This window comes from Erythrolamprus reginae, chromosome 1, assembly GCF_031021105.1.
Source record: "Erythrolamprus reginae isolate rEryReg1 chromosome 1, rEryReg1.hap1, whole genome shotgun sequence".
Taxonomy (NCBI): Eukaryota; Metazoa; Chordata; class Lepidosauria; order Squamata; family Dipsadidae; genus Erythrolamprus; species Erythrolamprus reginae.
This window is the reverse complement of record NC_091950.1, coordinates 366,134,080-366,154,282: the sequence shown is the minus strand read 5'-3', so window position 1 is coordinate 366,154,282 and position 20,203 is coordinate 366,134,080. Positions and strand designations below refer to the sequence as shown.

The 20,203-nt window shown below is 38.6% G+C and overlaps 1 protein-coding gene across 4 annotated transcripts; it reads left to right on the top strand.

Annotated features, from left to right (window-relative positions):
- The first annotated feature begins 1,013 nt into the window (after positions 1-1,013).
- LOC139157576 (uncharacterized protein DDB_G0280579-like) lies at positions 1,014-17,376 on the top strand. Of its 4 annotated transcripts, none has more exons than XM_070734474.1 (8): positions 1,182-1,299; positions 2,088-2,123; positions 3,394-3,465; positions 4,745-4,891; positions 8,663-8,715; positions 11,744-11,824; positions 14,343-14,435; positions 16,454-17,376. In XM_070734474.1, exons 3-8 carry the CDS (start codon positions 3,396-3,398, stop codon positions 16,502-16,504), a joined length of 495 nt encoding a protein of 164 aa, XP_070590575.1. In that variant the 5' UTR covers positions 1,182-1,299; positions 2,088-2,123; positions 3,394-3,395; the 3' UTR covers positions 16,505-17,376. The 4 variants fall into 4 exon arrangements, with proteins under 4 accessions (XP_070590572.1, XP_070590575.1, XP_070590576.1 ...); XM_070734475.1 differs by having other exon boundaries at positions 1,200-1,382; XM_070734471.1 differs by lacking the exon at positions 2,088-2,123 and having other exon boundaries at positions 1,014-1,299.
- Positions 17,377-20,203: the final 2,827 nt, after the last annotated feature.

The following is a 20,203-nucleotide window of genomic DNA, read 5'->3' as shown; positions in this document are numbered from 1 at the left end:
TGATAGGAATGATGAGGGGAAAAAACTAGTAGAAATAGTAGTGCAGACTTAGTAAATAGTTTGACAGTGTTGAAGAATTATTTGTTTAGCAGTGATGGTGTTCAGGAAAAAAACTGTTGTCTACTGTCTTTACTGCAATTCGAAGATCGCACCGCATGCATAGTCACCATTTTGAAGATTAGTTAGTTAGTTAGTTAGTTAGTCCAATACACAACGAGGGTTTTAGTGGGTATATATACACATAGTAAAATACATGATGAAGGTTATAGAGGAGATACTCATAGTAAAATATATCTAAGAAAGAATAGAAAAGAAGATATAGTAATGGAACATATCAATGAAAGAATAGAAGAGATATAGGAGTAGAAGAAAGGTATAGGAGATATAGGAGAGCAATAGGACGGGACAGAAGGCACTCTAGTGCACTTGTACTCGCCCCTTACTGACCTCTTAGGAATCTGAATAGGTCAACCGTAGATAATCTAAGGGTAAAGTATTGGGGGTTTGGGGATGACACTATGGAGTCCGGTAATGAGTTCCACACTTCGACAACTCGGTTACTGAAGTCATATTTTTTACAGTCACGTTTGGAGCGGTTAATATTAAGTTGCAACTAACTTTGTGCTAAAACACGGAACCGAGTTTTTATGCCAAACCTTGGTAGAGATGGCAATGCAGTGCTTTCTCTATATCTGGCTGGTAATCCCATTGCCCAACTATGGTTTTCTCAAAAGCAGTTTCTTGAATTCACAAGACACCGAGCCCTACTAGGGTTCTGCGTGGTGGGTTTTTTGTTTTTAAAGCTGTTTTAATTGTGGGTTTTAAATTGTTTTGTACTGTTTTTAGGGGATTTTATACAGTATTTTATGTGTATTTGGCTGGGAGCCGCCCAGAGTCCTGTGGGAGGATGGCGGCATATAAATCCAAATAAATAAAGGTGGGTGGGGGCAGTGACAATAGTTTGTGGTTTGCCACCTCTTTCACTAACGCAGTCCAAGCTGTTCAGGACGAGCGCAAACGCCTCCCCCTCATCCCCCTTCCCTCCTCTGCTTATGTGCTCCGTTCGCAACTGCCGAGAGGCGGCGGGAAGCGTAGCCACACGGTACTCGCTTTACAATCATTTCCGGGATGTGGGCGCCGACCTGGTCCCGGCAGGCGGCAGAGCTCGACATTGTGGTTCCGGGTTCCTGGAGAATCACGGGGCCGCAGCGGCTGTTTTTCGTAAATCGCCTCCGCCTTCGCTTCCGCCGTCCTGCCAGAAACCCCTCACGGAGAGTTTAGCCGGTGGTGAAGTTGTAGGTGGGCTTCTCTGGGATTGTTGGACCGAGTTCTTGCGGCTATGGAGACTGGGCGTAATGCATCACCCGCGATCCTAATCTTAAGTATTAACGGGCACCGTCTTCCTAATTGAAAACAACGACGGGAGTGCAAATAAACCCCCGAGGACTAATAAATAAATCCGAGTGGCTCTGGTTGGGAGGGGGGGAAAGTCTGTGTGGGGATTTGGGATGGGAAGAGAGAGACCGCACAAGCGTCTACTGTAACCCGGAGCCTTTAAGAGACGTGTGAAATTAATTCACCGCGATTGCCACGACCACATTGATATTTTTGCATGTAGCTTGTTATCAAAGAGATTACAGTCATAGTTTCTCCTTTTATAAATAAAGGATAGATATAATTGGCATTTCCATGGATCTGCATTTGGGATGGGTTTTCCCCCCCTTTAAAAGAAAAAAAAGGAAAAACAGATTCATACTACCTAAAAGATATTTATTATACTATAAACGGTTATGATTTGCTCTATAGAAAAATATTTGGTGCTGACCAAATATGGGGGGGAGGGTGTTGCTGCATCATTTTCTGCCTTCACATGACACAGTGAAACATAATGACATATACAGACTGGGTTTGTAGACTGTTCAACTAAAATTGGTTAATTTATTGCTTAGTGAATTTTCTGATTTCAATCAGCAATCTTCTGTCAATAATATTTTTTGTAGAACGGGTCTTTATCTTATTTAATATTTAACTGAACTTTTCTATAGGCGATTCTTCCTAAAATGTAATACCAAATGTGTTTTTAATAGGAAAGTGGACACAAGAACAAGGGGGCACAATTTGAGGTTAGTTGGAAAGATCAGAAGCAATGTGAGAAAATATTATTTTACTGAAAGAGTAGTAGATGCTTGGAACAAACTTCCAGCAGATGTAGTTGGTAAATCCACAGTAACTGAATTTAAACATGCCTGGGATAAAGATATATCCATCCTAAGATAAAATACAGCAAATAGTATGAGGGCAGAGTAGATGGACCATGAGGTCTTTTTCTGCCTTCAATCTTCTATGTTTCTATGTTCATAATGTGTATTGAATGTCTGATTAATTCATCAAATAAGATTAAAAGCAACACTTTATAAATGTTGAATTTCTGTAGCTTTTATGTCTACAGTCTTTATGTCCTAGCCTTTAAGGAATAGGCTTAGGTTTCTTGATAACTGTTTTTTTTTATTTGCTATGATAGATTGATATGGCTTTTGGAGGTACTTGGCATTATGATTCAAAATAAGTTTCCAGCACTCGATACATTAATGTGTTTCATTAGTTTATGGTTTGATCTCATATAATTTCAATAACTTTTTGTGAACTTAACAAATTACGTAACAAAACAATTATGAGATAAAACATGTTAAGTATGTTAAGAACCAATGTACATCTGGTAAAAATTGTAGAGTTAATCTATAAATCTTTGGCTTATTTGCAATCCAACTTCCAAAAATTGGAACTGAAGTGTATATTAAGGGCCATTTAATTTGTGTTACTGTGAATTTCTGTAAACTCTGTATTAAAAATTCATGCCAAATTGACTTACGCAATATGAAGCCACTTTTCAGAAACCTTAAATTGCATATTTTATTATAAGAGCAGATTTATCCTATAAGGATAAATGAATCCTATGAAGTTGATTGTCACTTTGAATAATTATATTAGGTGTGCATATGTGTGAGTTAGTGCATTAACCCATTTAGTTCTCGTGATACACTAAATCATACATTAATCAAATTGTGTATGCATAGCCTAAGATGTAATTGGTCAGCTTCTGATTTACTGTTTTATGAAAAGATAGTCATAAATTTAAAGCAGCATGGAGTGAGGACCACAAGCAAGTGCATTGATGGTCTGTTAGAATAATTAGTGTTGATACATAAGAATTTGATGCTTCCTAAAACTGTTACATTGATACTGTCCTGTAAGCAAGCTCTGCAGATCATAACTGAGTAACAGAGTGTATTGGTATTAGAAATAGGCAGTGGAAGTTAATGGGTCATTTTCATTTCTTTAGGAAAAATAATATTTGCAACTCTGTGATTATATGATTTATATAATGTCTCACAGATATGGATGACCACCATGAAGCAAAAGATGAGATGCTGTGTGCAACATCACAAGAGAAAACAAAAGTCAGAGGTAAGAATTATTGTTGTCCCTGTAACAGTAGTAGAGTCAATAAATATATTACAATTTTGATTTGGGTACAAGCTAAACACCACAGATGGAACTTTTAGTAATTTCTTTAAAACTACCAAAGTTGATAATGTAGAACTAAAGTTTATAATTTTCTATTTTCAAACCTCTAACATTTCAAAATAAGCTTAATTTATTTTAAATGTAAAACTGATTGTAAGATGAATTAATATTGATGTTTGCCAGACAATTATTGTCTGGAAGTACTTGTCTTGCTGAAGCTAACTTGGTCTGGTTCAGATAAGGTAGTAATATTTCTTTAAATATTGGTGTTACTGTTTACCTTTGATTTGTTTTAATTTTTTTAAGAGATTTTTTTTATTTTTTAATATACACCAATATCAATACATGAATAGTGTGGCCCTTGGGTATAATTAATTTTGATGCAAACATCAATAATGATAATCATAGTAATCGTTATATTAAACAAAATTGCATAATCCTATAATTGATATATATGATTTTTAAGGCAATTATTCAATACCAATGATGTTATAGACATACATGATAATACCATATTTTACCCTTACTGATCCTAATATATATCTTAAAGTTTGTATTTTTATTTGTTTTAATGCACCATGTGTTGCCTATAATTAAGTGTAATAATACATTTTTTTTAAAATTAGAATCTATTGGAGATTTTCTCCGTTGAAAAAACCCCCAGAAGCTCACACAGTTGACTGAGTTTTGCTGAACTAAATAACTTCTTTATCATCATAATAACAGATATTTACAATACATATGTCGAGTATTTCTTCTTCATTCAGTTACAGAGCAGAGACAGAGACCATGAGATCTTAACACAGACTTAGCTGAGACTGAGCTGAGACTGAAACCACACCAGCCTTAAGCTTACAGTTTCTCCTGCACAGACTCAGTAGCAGTTAACTCCCATTGGCTGACTGAGTTACTGTGTTAATTTGTTGGCTAACCATGTTACCACTGACTCTCCCAGCTCATGAATATCTCAACAGGATCTAGATACGTATATATCAATCACTATTCTGACCTTTTTTCTATATGGAAAAAGGCAGAAAGTACTAAATAGATCCATGTATTTATTTGCTTATTTTTTATTTAACTATTACTCAGTGTATGTTTCAATTATTGAGTGCCAAAGATAGCTGACAACCATTTGAAGGAGAATCTAGCACTAATACTACTCAACATGTGAAAAGGGAAACCCTACTCAGTCTCCTTGTTTTTTTTGTTTCTTTAGAGGAAAGTAAAAAGAAACGGAAGCGAAGCAGAAGCAGATCCTCCTCCATCTCTTCCTCTACATCTTCTAATTCTTCTACATCCTCGTCTTCAAGGTCTTCTTCCAGGTCTTCTGCCTCACAAAGCAGAAGCAGTTCAAGTAGCAGAGGTAGGAATATTTTGTTGCAGTTATGAAATTCATTTTTGTAGATGCTGCCTTTAGATGTTATATACCCGATAACAATTATACTTAACAGCAGTAAATACAGGTGGTCCTCCATAAATGTCTATTCATTTAATCACTGATGGAAGTTATGATGGTACTGAAAACATGAACTTATGACTGTTCTTCAAAGTCCTGGCCACTGCAGTGCGATCCCCCACCCCACCCCTGCCATATTTGAACAACATTTAGGCCCACTTGCATTTATAGTCACCTGTCCTCCTATTGCCAGACATACACACATCTCTAACTGACTAGCATTGGCAGGCCAAAGTCTCTTAACTCCAAATGATGGCTTCATCATTTGGCACTGACAGTCATCCTTGCTTGCCACTCCTCTGCTGGGTTCACCACCTTGATTGCTCATAGAGTAGACATTGTGAAAATATCCTACAGAGTTGTAGCCGAGAGCTGGGATCTTCCTGCTAGTGTAAAAGAGCTGGGATCTTCCTGCTAGTGCAAAAAAAGGTGAGCATGAAAGAAGGTTCTTTCTGGCCAGCACATAAATCCAGCAAAAGAAAAAAAGGACTAATAAACATGTGAAAGAAGGCAGCAGAAAAAAAGGACCAGCTGGTAGTGCTACATGGTGTGGCAATCACAACAGCAGGTAAGACAACAGCGTAAAGACAGCCCAAAGAGAAGAGCTCAGGGGAAGATAGATGGGTGAACTTCTTTACTTTCTTCCAAGAATGGCTTGGACTCGGTGGCAATGTACCCTCTAATTTTTTTTCGGTGTGGGCGGAAAAGTATAGTGTCTGAGCGACAGTCCCTTTGGGACTGGGCGGAATAAATAAATAAATAAATAAATAAATAAATAAATAAATAAATAAGAAAAAATCCCTTTTATTAAAATAAATTAATAATTAAAAAAAAACAAAATCCATTACTATTAAAACTAAATCAACCAGCAAAACCAAAAACATAACTATTAATAAAAACAGGTGAGGGCTGGGGTTTTTTTCTCTGTTATTATTTAAGTGCTTTTACCATATGCTTTAAATCAAGTCACTTCTCTCTCTGTTTCTCTCTCCTGTCATTCTCTGCCTCAATCATTTTCTCATTTCTCTTTTCTCCCCTTTTTTCTATCATTTCTCTCACACTCTCTTCCTTCCACTCTTCTCTCTCTCTCTTGCTTTCTCTGTCTCTCTCTCTCTCACACTCTCTTCCTTCCTCTCTCATCTCTCTCTTTCTTTCTTTCTTTCTTTCTTTCTTTCTTTCTTTCTTTCTTTCTCTTTCTCTCTCTTTCCCCCTCTTGGTCTCTTTCTTTTTCTCACTTTCTCTCTCTTTTGCTTTCTCTCTCTCTCTCACTCTTTCTTGTTTTCTTTCTCACACTCTTTCTCTCTCTTGTTCTCTCTCTTGCTATCTCTTTCTCTCCCCCTTTCTCTCTCTCTCTCTTTCTCACTTTCTCTCTATCTTGCTGTCTGTTGCTCTCACTCACTCTCGTTCTCTCTCCGTTCTTCTCAGCGGAGGCTGGTGATATTCAATGTCGGGGGGGCGCGGTTGCGCACGCTCCTTATCTCCATACCAGGCCACTCGGAACATTCAAAATAAGAAAAGCCTTCACTGGCGAAAGTTTTTCTTATTTTGAATGTTCCGAGTGGCCTGGTATGGAGATAGGGAGCGTGCGCAACCTGCCCCGCCTCTCCTGCAACCCCCTTGCTGAGAGCCCGGGATGAAAGTGCTCTCAGCAAAGGGACTGAGACGGGCAGGGTGTGCGTTCCGGGTGCGGAGGAGCCGCGCCCAAAGGTAGGAGGCGGAGGAGGAGCAGAGGGGGCGGATCGGGCGGGGGGCAGTGACGAAAGGCCGAGGGGGCCGGAGGCAACATGGGGAGGCAGGGGCGGCTGCGGCTCCCTTCCCTTCTGCTGCCGGCGCCTCCCCGCCTGCCCCCCCCCCCGCGGGACTGCGCACCCATGGAAAATGGGGACTGCGCGCCCATGGAAAAGGGCGCGCGACCCGGTATTTTGGGCTGCGCGCGCGCTCACGTGCGCAGCCTACAGGGAACGGTGCCCGGTGGGCCCTCACCTAATGACCGTATGGGATTCACTCAGTGACAGCCACTGAGATTACCAGAATTGCTGTTGCTTAGCCGTGTAGTCCTCTGACATTTTGCCTAATGAACATTCACTTAGTCTTGGAGTTGTCCATCCCAATTAAGATGGCTAAGTAAGGACTACCTCTCTAATGGGTTTTTCACAAATATATTCAGAAGTCGACATTAAAAATGAAATATAAATATTTGTTACAATGAAATAATGCCAATAAATAAGAGCTGAGAACATCATTAGTACCTGGTTAGGGCTGGAAAGAAACATATTCCGAGCAAGTTAGAGCAATAAAAAAACTCTGCAAAGACTGAGGGCTTGGAAAACATTCTTCACAGAGAAACAATGAAAGAACTTGCAATGTAAGAGCTGGGAAGATTGTTAGCAACTAGTTAGGGCTGGGGGGAGAAATCTACATTCAGAGTATAAGACACACTCAAATTATCAGCCTCTTTTAGGGAGGAAAAATGTATATCTTATACTCTGAAAAATAAGTTAAATAGAAGATGAAATTATGTTAATCATGGATCCTACGTTACCCAGATTTGTTATAAACAATCATAATTTTGTAAATTATCAAATATAATAAAATAAAAATTGTATGGCAAGCATCTATACAGTGATCCCTCAAGTTTCGCGATCTCAAGCTTCGCGAAACGCTATATCGCGATTTTAAAAAATATATTAATTAAAAAAAAAACCACTTCCGCGTTTGGCTTCGGGAGTCAGCTGGGAAGCGGCGCGGCTGTTTTAAAAGGTCGCAGCCGGCCTGGGGGCTTCCCAGCACCCCCCGAACCCCCAACCTGGGTTCGGGGGGGGGGGTGCTGGGAAGCCCCCCAGGCCGGCTGCGACCTTTTAAAACAGCCGCGCCGCTTCCCAGCTGAGTCCTGAAGCCAAACGCCAAAGGCGAACTTCCGCATTTGGCTTCAGGACTCAGCTGGGAAGCGGCGCGGCTGTTTTAAAAGGTCGCAGCCGGCTTGGGGGGCTTCCCAGCACCCCCCGAACCCGGGTTGGGGGTTCGGGGGGGTGCTGGGAAGCCCCCCAGGCCGGCTGCGACCTTTTAAAACAGCCGCGCCGCTTCCCAGCTGAGTCCTGAAGCCAAACGCGGAAGTTCGCCTTTGGCGTTTGGCTTCAGGACTCAGCTGGGAAGCGGCGCGGCTGTTTTAAAAGGTCGCAGCTGGCCTGGGGGGCTTCCCAGCACCCCCCCCGAACCTCCAACCTGGGTCTTCCCTGCCGCCCACGCAAAGGGGAAACCCCGGCTCCTCGCTGATGCCCGCCGCTCGCCCGCCCGCCAGCAAGAGGGGGAAGACCCAGGGAAGATTCCTTCGGCCGCCCAGCAGCTGATCTGCTCGGTAGCGCAGCAGCAGCGAGGAGCCGAATCGGGGTTTCCCCTTTGCGTGGGCGGCGGGGAACGCAAACTCCACCATCTACGCATGCGCGGCCATAGCAAAAAAGGGCGCGCATGCGCAGATGGTGCTTTTACTTCCGCAACCCTACATCGCGAAAAATCGATTATCGCGAGGGGTCTTGGAACGGAACCCTCGCGATAATAGAGGGATCACTGTATATCCAAATAATAAAATTCCTGAAAATCTTGTATCTCAATTTTAGTGACAAAAATCTATTTAATGTTGTTCAAGCCTTAATATGCATTTGTTATGTTTTTAATGCTTAGATTCTTCAAAAGTAAAAGCTAAGAAGAGAAAAAAGGAAAAACACAACAAAAAGGTAAGTGTTAAGTCAAAATACAGCAGTGAAATGAACGGTACTGTTATGTGTGTTATGTGTCTATGATTCACATTATGAAGGAAAGGCTGTCGTCCCTATTAACTGTATCAAAATTATCGTTTCTACTTTTGCACTGAAGTATTAATCATGCTGCTTTGAAGCAATTCCTTCTTAACAGATATTGCAACATAAGTGGGGCAGGCTTATTTTTTCTCTCTTAGTTTTCCCCAATAGCTGTGATCATCACTTTGAGCCCTGGTGGCACAGTGGTTAGAATGCAACATTGCTGACTAACACTGTCCACTGCCAGGAGTTCAATCCTTATTGGTTCCAGATTAACTCAGCCTTTCATCCTTCCAAGGTCGATAAAATGAGGGACCCAGATTATTGGGGGCAATGTGCTGTCTCTGTAAACCACTTAGAGAGTGCTGTAAAAAGAGACTTCTGGTTGACGTCGCGGCAAGAACAACTGAAAAACAGCAGCCTCTGCTGAGCCCAGTAAAACTGCTACCAGGAGACCCTACAGGTCATAGCCACCTTGTAGAGGTGGTGAAGGAAGAAGAGGCACTTTGCTGACCACAAGGAACTCGCAATTTCCTCATTAGGTCTGAAACAAGCACTCCTGAAAAGCAGCATGGCTGGCAGCCATTTTTGGCAGTCACAAAGCTGGGATGACCAGGACCACAATGCTGGACAGAGCATTGAAACTGGGTGAGATAATCTCCAACTTTTACTCTAAAGACCTGATGCAAATACAAGAAGATTAAAAGATAACTCCGAAGCCTAAAATAGTGACGAGTTAACACATGGAGGGGAAAAAAACCTGAAAATTTAGAGGCAAAAGAAGCCCAAGGGAAGCTATACATAGAAAGCTTGAAAAAAGCTCAAACAATTTGAAAAGTGATTTTTGGGAGAAACTGTTTTGTTTATTTGTATTTTAAACCCTGTTGGATTTGGGAATAAGAGTGTCATCTACTGGAAGAAGAGAAGGACTACAGCAGTATAATTGCAGCTTACTGAAAGTGAACTCAATACACACAAAATTTAATACACAGAATAGAAGTAATAACATCTGGAAGACAGCCTGACCTTGACTTCATGTTAGAAAACGATTTGGATAATTTGAGAATATTTAATTTAACATGTCCCCAGTTAATGTTTTGTTTTGTTTTGTTTTATTAAATTTATATTATTTTTGTTCAGAAAGTAAAGACAACATACATATTGTACTCTTCTGATTTCCCCCCCATAATAATCCTGTGAAGCAGGTTGGGCTTACAGGCTCAAAGCCACTTACCCTTTGTTCTTTCTCATTTTGGAACAAATCACAGTGCCAGAAGGAGCCTAGGCAAATATCAAGAGACTACAAGAAACTAGGCAGGAAAGCAAAACCATTTGGAATAAAGATGATGCTTCCATCCATAAGTTCAACTAAAAGTTTTAGCCTAAAGAAGGAATGAAAGAGTTTAGAGGTGATTTGCTGGCTTGAAGAACATTGTCATCATGACAACCATCTATGGCAAGTCCTACATCTTGCAAAGACTGGGAAGAGGGCTTTAATTAAAAATTGGAGGAGGGAGGTCTAAGGGAAGACATGATACTTGAGGACTGTCACAGGAAGGAGAATATGAATGTATTCTTCTTAGTGCCCAAAGGTTAGGTCAAGAATCAATGAGTGAAAGTTTTACTAATTTGGAGGTCCAAATTGGAATTAAGGAAGAATTTCCTGATCACCTGATTCCTGGATTCCAGGAGTGCTCTTGAATTTTTCCAAGAAAGTTTGGACAACTGTTTATCTGGAACAGTCTGGGGATTCCTGGCCTAGGCTATAGGTTGAACAAGAAGACTTCCAAGGTAGCTGCCAAATATTTGATAAATTATCTAGTGTATCCTTTGATTAAGGGTTGATTTGAATCTCCCTGGGACCTATCCTGCACCTTAACCACTATATCTTACGCTATCTTGACCAGATGGGAAAATTGATTTATTAAATCATATAATAACTCTAGAACTTACGTGAATATGTTTGAGTTTCCCATGGTCCCTTTCTAGTATAAACTTTATATTAACAATACTATTCTCTTAGTCAAGTTGCCTTTTTTTCTTTAATTGAGAAAAAGCTCTAAATTGATGCAAGCTAGTCATAGGCACTTAGATTTTGGGCCTGGGTAACTATCAACTTCTTCCCCACCTAAGTCCTGATGTGCTGCTTCATCATGGCAGGTGATGTTCCTGAAGGTTGAGGCACAAACAGTGGGATCTTCTGCAAGGAGTACAGTAGGGTCACTCAAGACCCAAAAGGCTGCCCAGGTAAACAAGCAAGCACCTATATTGGGGAGCAGCAATATTTTTAAAATGCTAGAGGCAGGTTATTACTTTCATGGCAATAGAAAATAAATCAACTCATACAACATAGGAGAAGGCAGTAGAAAATGACTCCCGTATTTTTACCAAGATAACCAAACGAATAAGCAATGATATTCTCTAGGGAAGCAAAAGTTGGACTTTGAGGAAGCAGAATTGGAAGAATATTAGTACTAGTGTTTGAGAAGACTACTGAGAATATTATGGACAACCAAGATTATTGTTGAAATCAACCCAGAGTTCCCACTCAAGGCACAGATGAGCAGGCTCACAGTATCCTACCTCAGAGACAATATGCAGAGACCCATTTCTCTGGAGAAGACTCTGATGCTGAGAAAAGTCAAAGAAAAGAGAAGAGAGCCACCAGCAGCAAGATGGATGGACTCAATTGAGTGACAAGGAATGCGGAGTTTGAACAACTGAAGGGCCAGGTCAGGGCCAGATTGTCAAGGGGGAAAAAATCTATACTTTATGTCAGAGGTCCCCAAATTTGACAATTTGGGGACTTGTGGACTTCAATTTGACTGGAGAATTTTAGAAATTGAAGTCCACAAGTCTTAAAGCTGCCAGGTTTGAAGACCTCTGCTGTATGTGGTCTCAAAGAGTAAAAGAATGACTTGATGACACATAATCAAATTTTCAGGTGTCTCTTTATTTTTATTAGAAAAGGAAAAAAGAGAAAATGAAAAGAAAGAAAGAAAAGAAGAGAAAGAAAGAGAAATCAAGTCCTGTACAGCTTTCTAAAGTAAGTACAAAAACTGAATGCAAAGTCTGTGGTTTTTCTCTTCTCTTTTTTGTAATTTTCAGATTGTATCTTACTACTATATTATGCTCTTCCATGGTTATCTTTTCTTCTTTTGTTTCCTTATATTTTCTTTCCTGGCCTATTTCTCCAAATAATCAAGGATGGCATATTTGAATCTTCGAACCATTCCCTTTTAGCTTTCAAAACTAATTAACAGTTTAGGAAGTTGGACTTAATCATTAATGATTGACGCAAAGTCCTACAGTGAACTTCTACAGTAGAGATTTCAACCCAATTTTGCAAATCCATCTTTGACACTCTAAACATACCATCAGAATGTCAGAAATAAACCAGATTAAGGCCAAGAAGGCAAAGGAATAATGGCACTTGGTATTAGTTTTGAGCTAATGATTTTAATTTTTATTCCAGTGGAACTTAACAAATCTAAACTATGGAAATGAGTTATGGCTAATTGAATATATATATGATAAAAGTACTTCAGCACTTGGTATTTTAGATAATGGGAGTAAAATTAACAAATTCAGGCGATACCAAGTTTTTTTTATCCTGGACAACAGTTCGATCCCCTGGTTTTTTCTGTCATTTGAACATTGTTTTGGAAAATTCCAATTCTGTGATCACTGAGAAAACAGGCCCATCTAAATCATAAATTAGCTCTTTTTAAAGGAGGGAGTTCTGCTTTTGGAGTGGAAGATCTGGTGATAGAATAACCTCCTAAGATCCTGTGGAAATCTGAAATATTTGCCTCTGAAACGTTTGCCTCTGTTATAATCAAACTTGGAGAAGCAAAAAGATGAAGAATGAAAAGGCTCAAGATTACTCTTGTCAACCCTTGTGTTTTGTCCAAAAGTGTGTATGGGAAATTAAGACCAGCAATGAAATATAAGTAGTTCTCTTTACATCAAACTTAACCCTGATAATGTCATAGATATATCCATGTGTTGTTGTTATTCTAGCAACAATATTGAAGTAGTTTACCATTATTTCTTTTCAACTTATTTATTAATATCATAATTTTTGTACCACCAAATTTCATACATTTTGTTATACATACAAAAATTATCTAGGCTGTAACCCTGGTGCTTCCTCATTTTACCCACCCAAGAAGTAACCAGGTGAGACTTGGGGACTTGCATCAACCAAAGTTAATAAGTTCAAGTTCTTCATGGAACGAGAAAGAAAGGGGGGGAGGAGAGAGAGAGAATGCTGCTCTTTTCCCTTTTTATTTTTCCTGCTGTTGGGAACAATTATTGCTTTGCCTAAGGCAGTTTTTCTGTGTTCAGATAAAATCAGTTTACCAACAACCTAATTATTTGTGAACAGAAATCATTATTTTTATTTTTATTGGATCAATTTACATGCCAGAAGGCTTTCTTAATGGCGGCAATATTTGCTAGCACTGAGTGTTTCAGTATATGGGGCTAATAGGACATCCATGTCAATTTAGTGAATATGCAGGTTGGGATTCTGGCTTTATCCAACCCAAAGAAAATAGAGGGGGAAAGTTAAAATACACTTTTTTAGTAGATTGTGACTTTGTGTTCCAGTTTCATTCTTTCAAGAAAAGCCATGATCCTATAAATACCATTACGCTGGCTAACTAAGCCACATATAAATATAGATAAATATAGAGATAATAAATTAGAAATAGATAGACGACGATAGATGATAGATAGATAGATAGATAGATAGATAGATAGATAGATAGATAGATAGATAGAAAGATAGATAGATAGATAGATAGAAAGATAGATAGATAGATAGATAGATAGAAAGATAGATAGATAGATAGATAGATAGATAGAAAGATAGATAGATGATAGATAGATGATAGATAGATAGATAGATGATAGATAGATAGAAAGATAGATAGATAGATAGATAGATAGAAAGATAGATAGATAGATAGATAGATAGATAGATAGATAGATAGAAAGATAGATAGATACATAGAAAGATAGAAAGATAGATAGATAGAAAGATAGAAAGATAGATAGATAGATAGATAGATAGATAGATAGATAGATAGATAGATAGAAAGATAGATAGATAGATAGATAGATAGAAAGATAGATAGATAGATAGAAAGATAGATAGATAGAAAGATAGATAGATAGAAAGATAGATAGACAGACAGACAGACAGACAGACGAGAGAGAGAGAGACCCTCCTTACTGCTTAATATGCTTTACTTTCCCTATCTCAAATTTATTTGACGTTTGCCTAAGGTCAAGTAACTAAACAATAAAAATAGCAGGAGGATCTTGTTCCTATGTTCCTTTTTTTTAAAGTTGTTTCCTTGGGAACAGTATTTTTCGTTTGGGGAACATAGGGTAGCTTTGGTTTCTGGTTCTTTTAATCAAGTTTTATTCAGCACAAATTCACAGTTCCTTGTGATTGTTGTGACACTAAAAGGGGAAATATAATTTATAAGTCCTTACTGCTATAATTTAAAATGTACATTTTATTTATAGACCACAATATTGTATTGTTTTAGTATCTCAAAGATAAAAAGAAGAATCATAACTACAGTATGATCACAGGAAAGAAAATTAAGATGAAAATTAAGAAGAGTAAAAAGGATAAAGAGGTATTTCTGAATATGAAAAACATATTTCACATCAATATGTTCAATGTTTAAAAATTGTGTTACCTGCATTTATAATACGTTAGTGTTTTAGGGTGTTCAGTAATTCAATAATTATCCTAAAATATAGATAATTTCTTATACGTGTTTCTTATATGTTCCATCTAATACATTCAAACTTCAACACATTTAAATTTAGAAAATAATGACCTCTGAAAAAGATCAATCCTATGAGCCTACAGAGAGGGGCGGCATACAAATCTAATAAATAAATAAAAATAAATAAATAAATAGGGCTACTTCAAAAATGGGCTAGAATATATATGTTTTATAAATTAGAAGAACTATTTCTAACCTCACACACACAAATTTACAAACATTGATGCCACTGAAATTTGAAGGGTGACGCAAAAGGGATCAGAGGAAAGGTGGCAACACAAATCCCTTACTTATTACTGAAATATCAGGTTATAAGGAGTGAAATACAGAATGTGAATAAAGGAACACAATGGAAATGAAAAAAGTAGTCTTCTCAAGGTCATATCATGGAATTAGTCAACTTTAGCTACATTAACCTTACATCCTTTCTTAATTGTTTGACTTGTGAACCATCATATCTTTTTTATTACCTTAGATTGTTAAAAATTAGAATATATCTTACACTCTTAACTATGCAGCTCCCACGATTGTTCCTCCCTCCCATATATAGCAATAAGTGCTGACTAGAACAGAGGTCCTCAAACTTGGCAACTTTAAGACTTGTGGACTTCAGCTCTTAGAATTCTCCAGCCAGCACACTGGGAATACTGGGAGTTGAGGACCACAAGTCTTAAAATTGCCAGCTTTGGGGACCCCTGGACCAGAAGAAAGCTAGAGGGGGCAAGGAAAAGAGTACTTTAACTCTTTTGCTGCTGAAACTCTACATGTAAAGAACTGAACAGACCTACAAAAGTTCGGCAAAGGTTGTTTGGAGACATCATTATATTGTGTCTATAGAAGCTTCCTCCAGAAGAACTCCATGCCTTCCAGAATAGCATTTCTTGCCATTATTCTGTGCAGAAGGACAGAAATGGAGGTGTTTTTGCAAAAGAAAAGGTAGAATAGTCGTTCCCCTTCTCTTCTGAAGGAGCGGGTGAGGGGGACAGGGGCAGGGAGGCCCTTGTTCAAGAGTCAAGGAGCCCCCTCTGTTGAAAATGCCATATGGGCCACAGAAGTATGTGGAATAAGACTAGTCTTCAGCACAGTTTCCGTCCTTTGTTAGGAGATGAGATAAAATTTATTTATTTATTTATTTATTTATTGGATTTGTATGCCGCCCCTCTCCGTGGACTAGGGGCGGCTAACAACAGTGATAAAAACAATATGTAGCAATCCAATAATAAAACAACTAAAAAAAAACCTTATTATAAAAACCAGACATACATACCACGCATAAACTGTAGAGGCCCAGGGGGAAAGAATATCTCAGTTCCCCCATGCCTGACGGCAGAGGTGGGTTTTAAGGAGCTTACGAAAGGCGAGGAGGGTGGGGGCAATTCTGATCTCTGGAGGGAGTTGGTTCCAGAGGGCTGGGGCCGCCACAGAGAAGGCTCTTCCCCTGGGTCCCGCCAAACGACATTGTTTAGTTGACGGGACCCGGAGAAGGCCCACTCTGTGGGACCTAATCGGTCGCTGGGATTCGTGCGGCAGAAGGCGGTCCCAGAGATAATCTGGTTGTATATCATTTCCAGTTTTTAATCTGCAACATTATGTAAGTGCATACAGTTTTAGGAATACCAATTTGCCCTTGCTACCCTAGATGCAAATCCCTAATATGTATTAGTTACTTAGCTTAATTTATTCCTTCCTGCAGCAGTTAAAACTTACCGTGGTTATGTACCTATGAATAAATGGGCAGCAGAATATTTTAAAAATAGTTAATGGAAGTACAATGTATTGGGAACAGTCCTTGAAAATGATCTGCAAAATGTATTTTTGATAACTTAAAATTAGGTTTTTAATGACTGCTTTTTTTTTTCCAGCGAGATCGGAACCGAGCAGAACTTCTTGATTTCTTGAACTCTACTTTTTAGTGAAAAAGCTGTTAAAGGAGGACCAATATGCCTGTCAGCTTATTCAGTCATCTTGCTCCTTAAAGCACCAAATACAAGCTCAGGGTGAAGCCTGAAAGAACATCTTGATGCATGAGGAGTTGAAATTGTCCCACTATGAAGATAATTGACAACTCCTTTAAAAAGGGCAAAATAATTGGTGATATTTTATCAACCAAGAGCCATATTGAAGTTGAAACGAACGTAGCCAAACTAGGACAAAGGCATAATCATTCATTAAAGTGAAAGGATGTTTTGGAATTTCAGCCTACCATGAATATCCAAACGCATGCAGAATGCAACTTTACCATCTGTTGTCCTTGGTCATTTTTCTGATTAAAGCCAAATAATAGCAGAGACGTTCTTAAAGAAGAATCAGACCTATGTATATAGATATTTTTAGTATTGAGAATATTTGCAAAATACCTCTTTCTGAGTAGTGTACATCCTCTAAAAGCATTGTAGATTTTTAAAAATCATTTTCTTTTGTAAAGTGTTTTCCTTTTAAAGTTAGTAAAAGAACACTATAATTTCAGTTTATTTAATAAGGTGCTAGGTATTTCATTTAAAAACTCTGGCGTGGTACAACTATTAAATGAACATTATGAAATTAGCTCACTGCCCACGTCTGCTTGGTTTTGTTCTTATTTTGGGTATGGTGATCATTGATCAGTATTGTGGTCTTCAGAGAGGCATGTATCAGAGTCCACAGGAAAATCTCAGTGGGCTACCAATTTCAGTTGAGTGTAATGGTATGGCTAACAAGAGTACTCAAAAGACTGGTTGTGGTATATAACCTCACAGTGTGAAGTTTCATTTTGTGAGAAAAATACAATAAAACGTACTGCTTGTGATATAAATTGTTTTAGTGAAATATTAACAAGTGAATAGAATAATAGAATAGAATTCTTTATTGGCCAAGTGTGATTGCACACACAAGGAATTTGTCTTTGGTGAATATGCTATCAGTACATAAAAGAAAAAGATACATTCGTCAAGAATCATTAGGTACAACACTTAATGATTGTCATAGGGGTCAAATAAGCAATGAGGAAATAATATTAATAAAAAATCTTAAGGATACAAGTGTGAAGAAAATATAAGGTTAGAATGATACTGTTGGAAACGACAGCTACCGCATAGTTTTTTCTTTCTCCAAAACCCTTAAGAAAAATGCTTGATGACTTAATGTTTGTCTTCATTTTTGCATTTTTTTAATATTACACCGTTAGGTGGCTTGTTTACGACAAAAACACATAAAACACGTAAATACCTTTACAATTTAAAACAATTTATTGAAATAATTTTAAATAAGTATTGTTTAATTTAACAATAATTAAAACATAGTTATTATTCACTCTCCAAATGTCATTGAAAGAACTTTGTATTTTTAAATATATATATAATCAATGCTGGGGACATCTGGAAGAGAGATAATTCCAAAGATGGAATAGTTATCATGAATGTCTGCTTCCAAGTTCCTATCCCCTAACTTTTTAAAGAGGGGACTCTGACCATTTTTCTGGGATTGCTTGGATAGCAGAAGCAGATTCTATTTGGAGAGAGGTCAGTACACAACCTAAACCCAAGCCATGTATTGTTTTTAGATCATTGCCTCTTTAATTCGGACCAGGAATAGTGCTTGTAATACAGTGTTCCCTCGCTTTTCGCGGGGGATGCGTTCCGAGACCGCCCGCGAAAGTTGAATTTCCACAAAGTAGAGATGCGGAAGTAAATACACCATTTTTGGCTATGAACAGCCTTCCCTTAGCACTTTAAACCCCTAAATTGCAATTTTCCATTCCCTTAGCAACCATTCAGATTATTACTCACCATGTTTATTTATTAAAGTTTATTAAAAAAATATTTATTAAAGGCAGACGGAAGTTTGGCGATGACATATGATGTCATCGGGTGGGGAAAACCGTGGTATAGGAAAAAACCCCGCAAAGTATTTTTTAATTAATATTTTTGAAAAACCATGGTATAGACTTTCCGCGAAGTTCGAACCCGCGAAAATCGAGGGAACACTGTATTGGTGTTACATTGTTGAAGCATCTCTCACCTGATTACTTATTCCAAACAGTTTTTGTATAGTGTTCAAAGTCATGACTAAGAAAGAGTGCATTGTAGAAATGCAATCATAAAGCGAGGGGGTGAGCGATTGGGTAAAGATGTGTCATTTACATCTGTGTCACCCCAAATCATCGGATGACCCCCTCCCAAATGGTTTAATATAGGTAATAAATAAGACGGGGAAAGGGAGCAGAGATTTATGAACTGTCCCATAAATGAGTGGCCAAGAACTAAATCGCTCTTGCAATTTCTATTGCAAAAAAGTGGTTCCAACTCTTCACCCTCATATGTATTCCAACCTGACCTCTGGTATCAGATGTTGCTGAGGGATATAATAGAACCAGAAGATAACACTCATCAAGTCCTGATACAGGCCATTGAAAAACCAATATAGTTTCCCATAACTGAGTTTGAACTCTGATTGCAAACATTCAAGAGAATGTAATTTCCAGGACCCATTGGAACTGCAGCTGCACCATCTTCTCTAACACCACCTATAAAGTTGAAGGTGGGTGTTGATTGCTTTAAGTCCTGCCATTTACTCATTTGTCCTAAGGAGCCAATAAAGGGCATAGGTCAAGCCCAGATATAGAGTGTATATATATGCTTTAATTACGCCACTTTCTTGACACTACACAAAATCAATTCCACATAGGCCTGCAGGAAGTTGTCCAAGTAATTTTCATTTGATTCTACTAAGCTGGGGATAAGATCTGAGAAAATACAAATTAATTGATCTCTGAAATGTTTTGCAAACGTAACATAGCCAATATATATATTGGGAAACAATCTTGCCCCTGTGTGCAGATTACACTGAAGAGTTGCTAGATGTCAGTTTACTAATCCAATGACATCCCAGTGATGGTTGCCATGTGGAAGGGGAAAAAATTGAATATATATATTTGTGATTGCAATGTTTATAGTCCCCTACTTGTGCATGATTCTGGACACCCAGTAAAAGCAGTGTAATAAGAGGAATAAAACAGCCATCCAGGGAAAAGAAACAATTCAAATTAGTAGAACTCATTCTCAGTGGTAGGTGTGCATAATGTGCACTAGTGCCCTAGTGCAGTACTCATGGAAAGAGCCAAGTTTTCAAGGCAGGGTCAGAGTTCAGTGGATTTCTTAGGCTGTGTAAGATGACCCTGCTTATAGGACTCGAAGCATGCCAATTCTGTTTATTAAATTTATGTACAACTATTTCAGTGTAAAAAATATTAGATTTCACTGGACAGAGACAACAGAAGGCAGGCAGGCCTACAGGTTAATCCATATGGGACTTATAGATGACCATCAGAACTTTAAACCAATGGCCACCAACTGGAGGTCTGTGGACCACTGGTGGTCCATGAGAAAATTTTGGTGGTCCACAGAAAAATGATTTGCATTAAATTATATTGCACTAAATTGGGTCCTCAACAACAGCCCCTGGGATGGATATGTGCAATGAATGCTTGTGTTTCTGCAGAGAATCTCCCCCTTCAGGTTCTTTTTGTGTGAGTTGGAGGACGGCAGAAATTCTGACTTGGGGTCTGCTTCAGCCTCCTGGCTTTGGGAGAAGGCTGGAGGGAAGTGTCACTGTTGGCTAAGAGCCAGAGGGCCTTG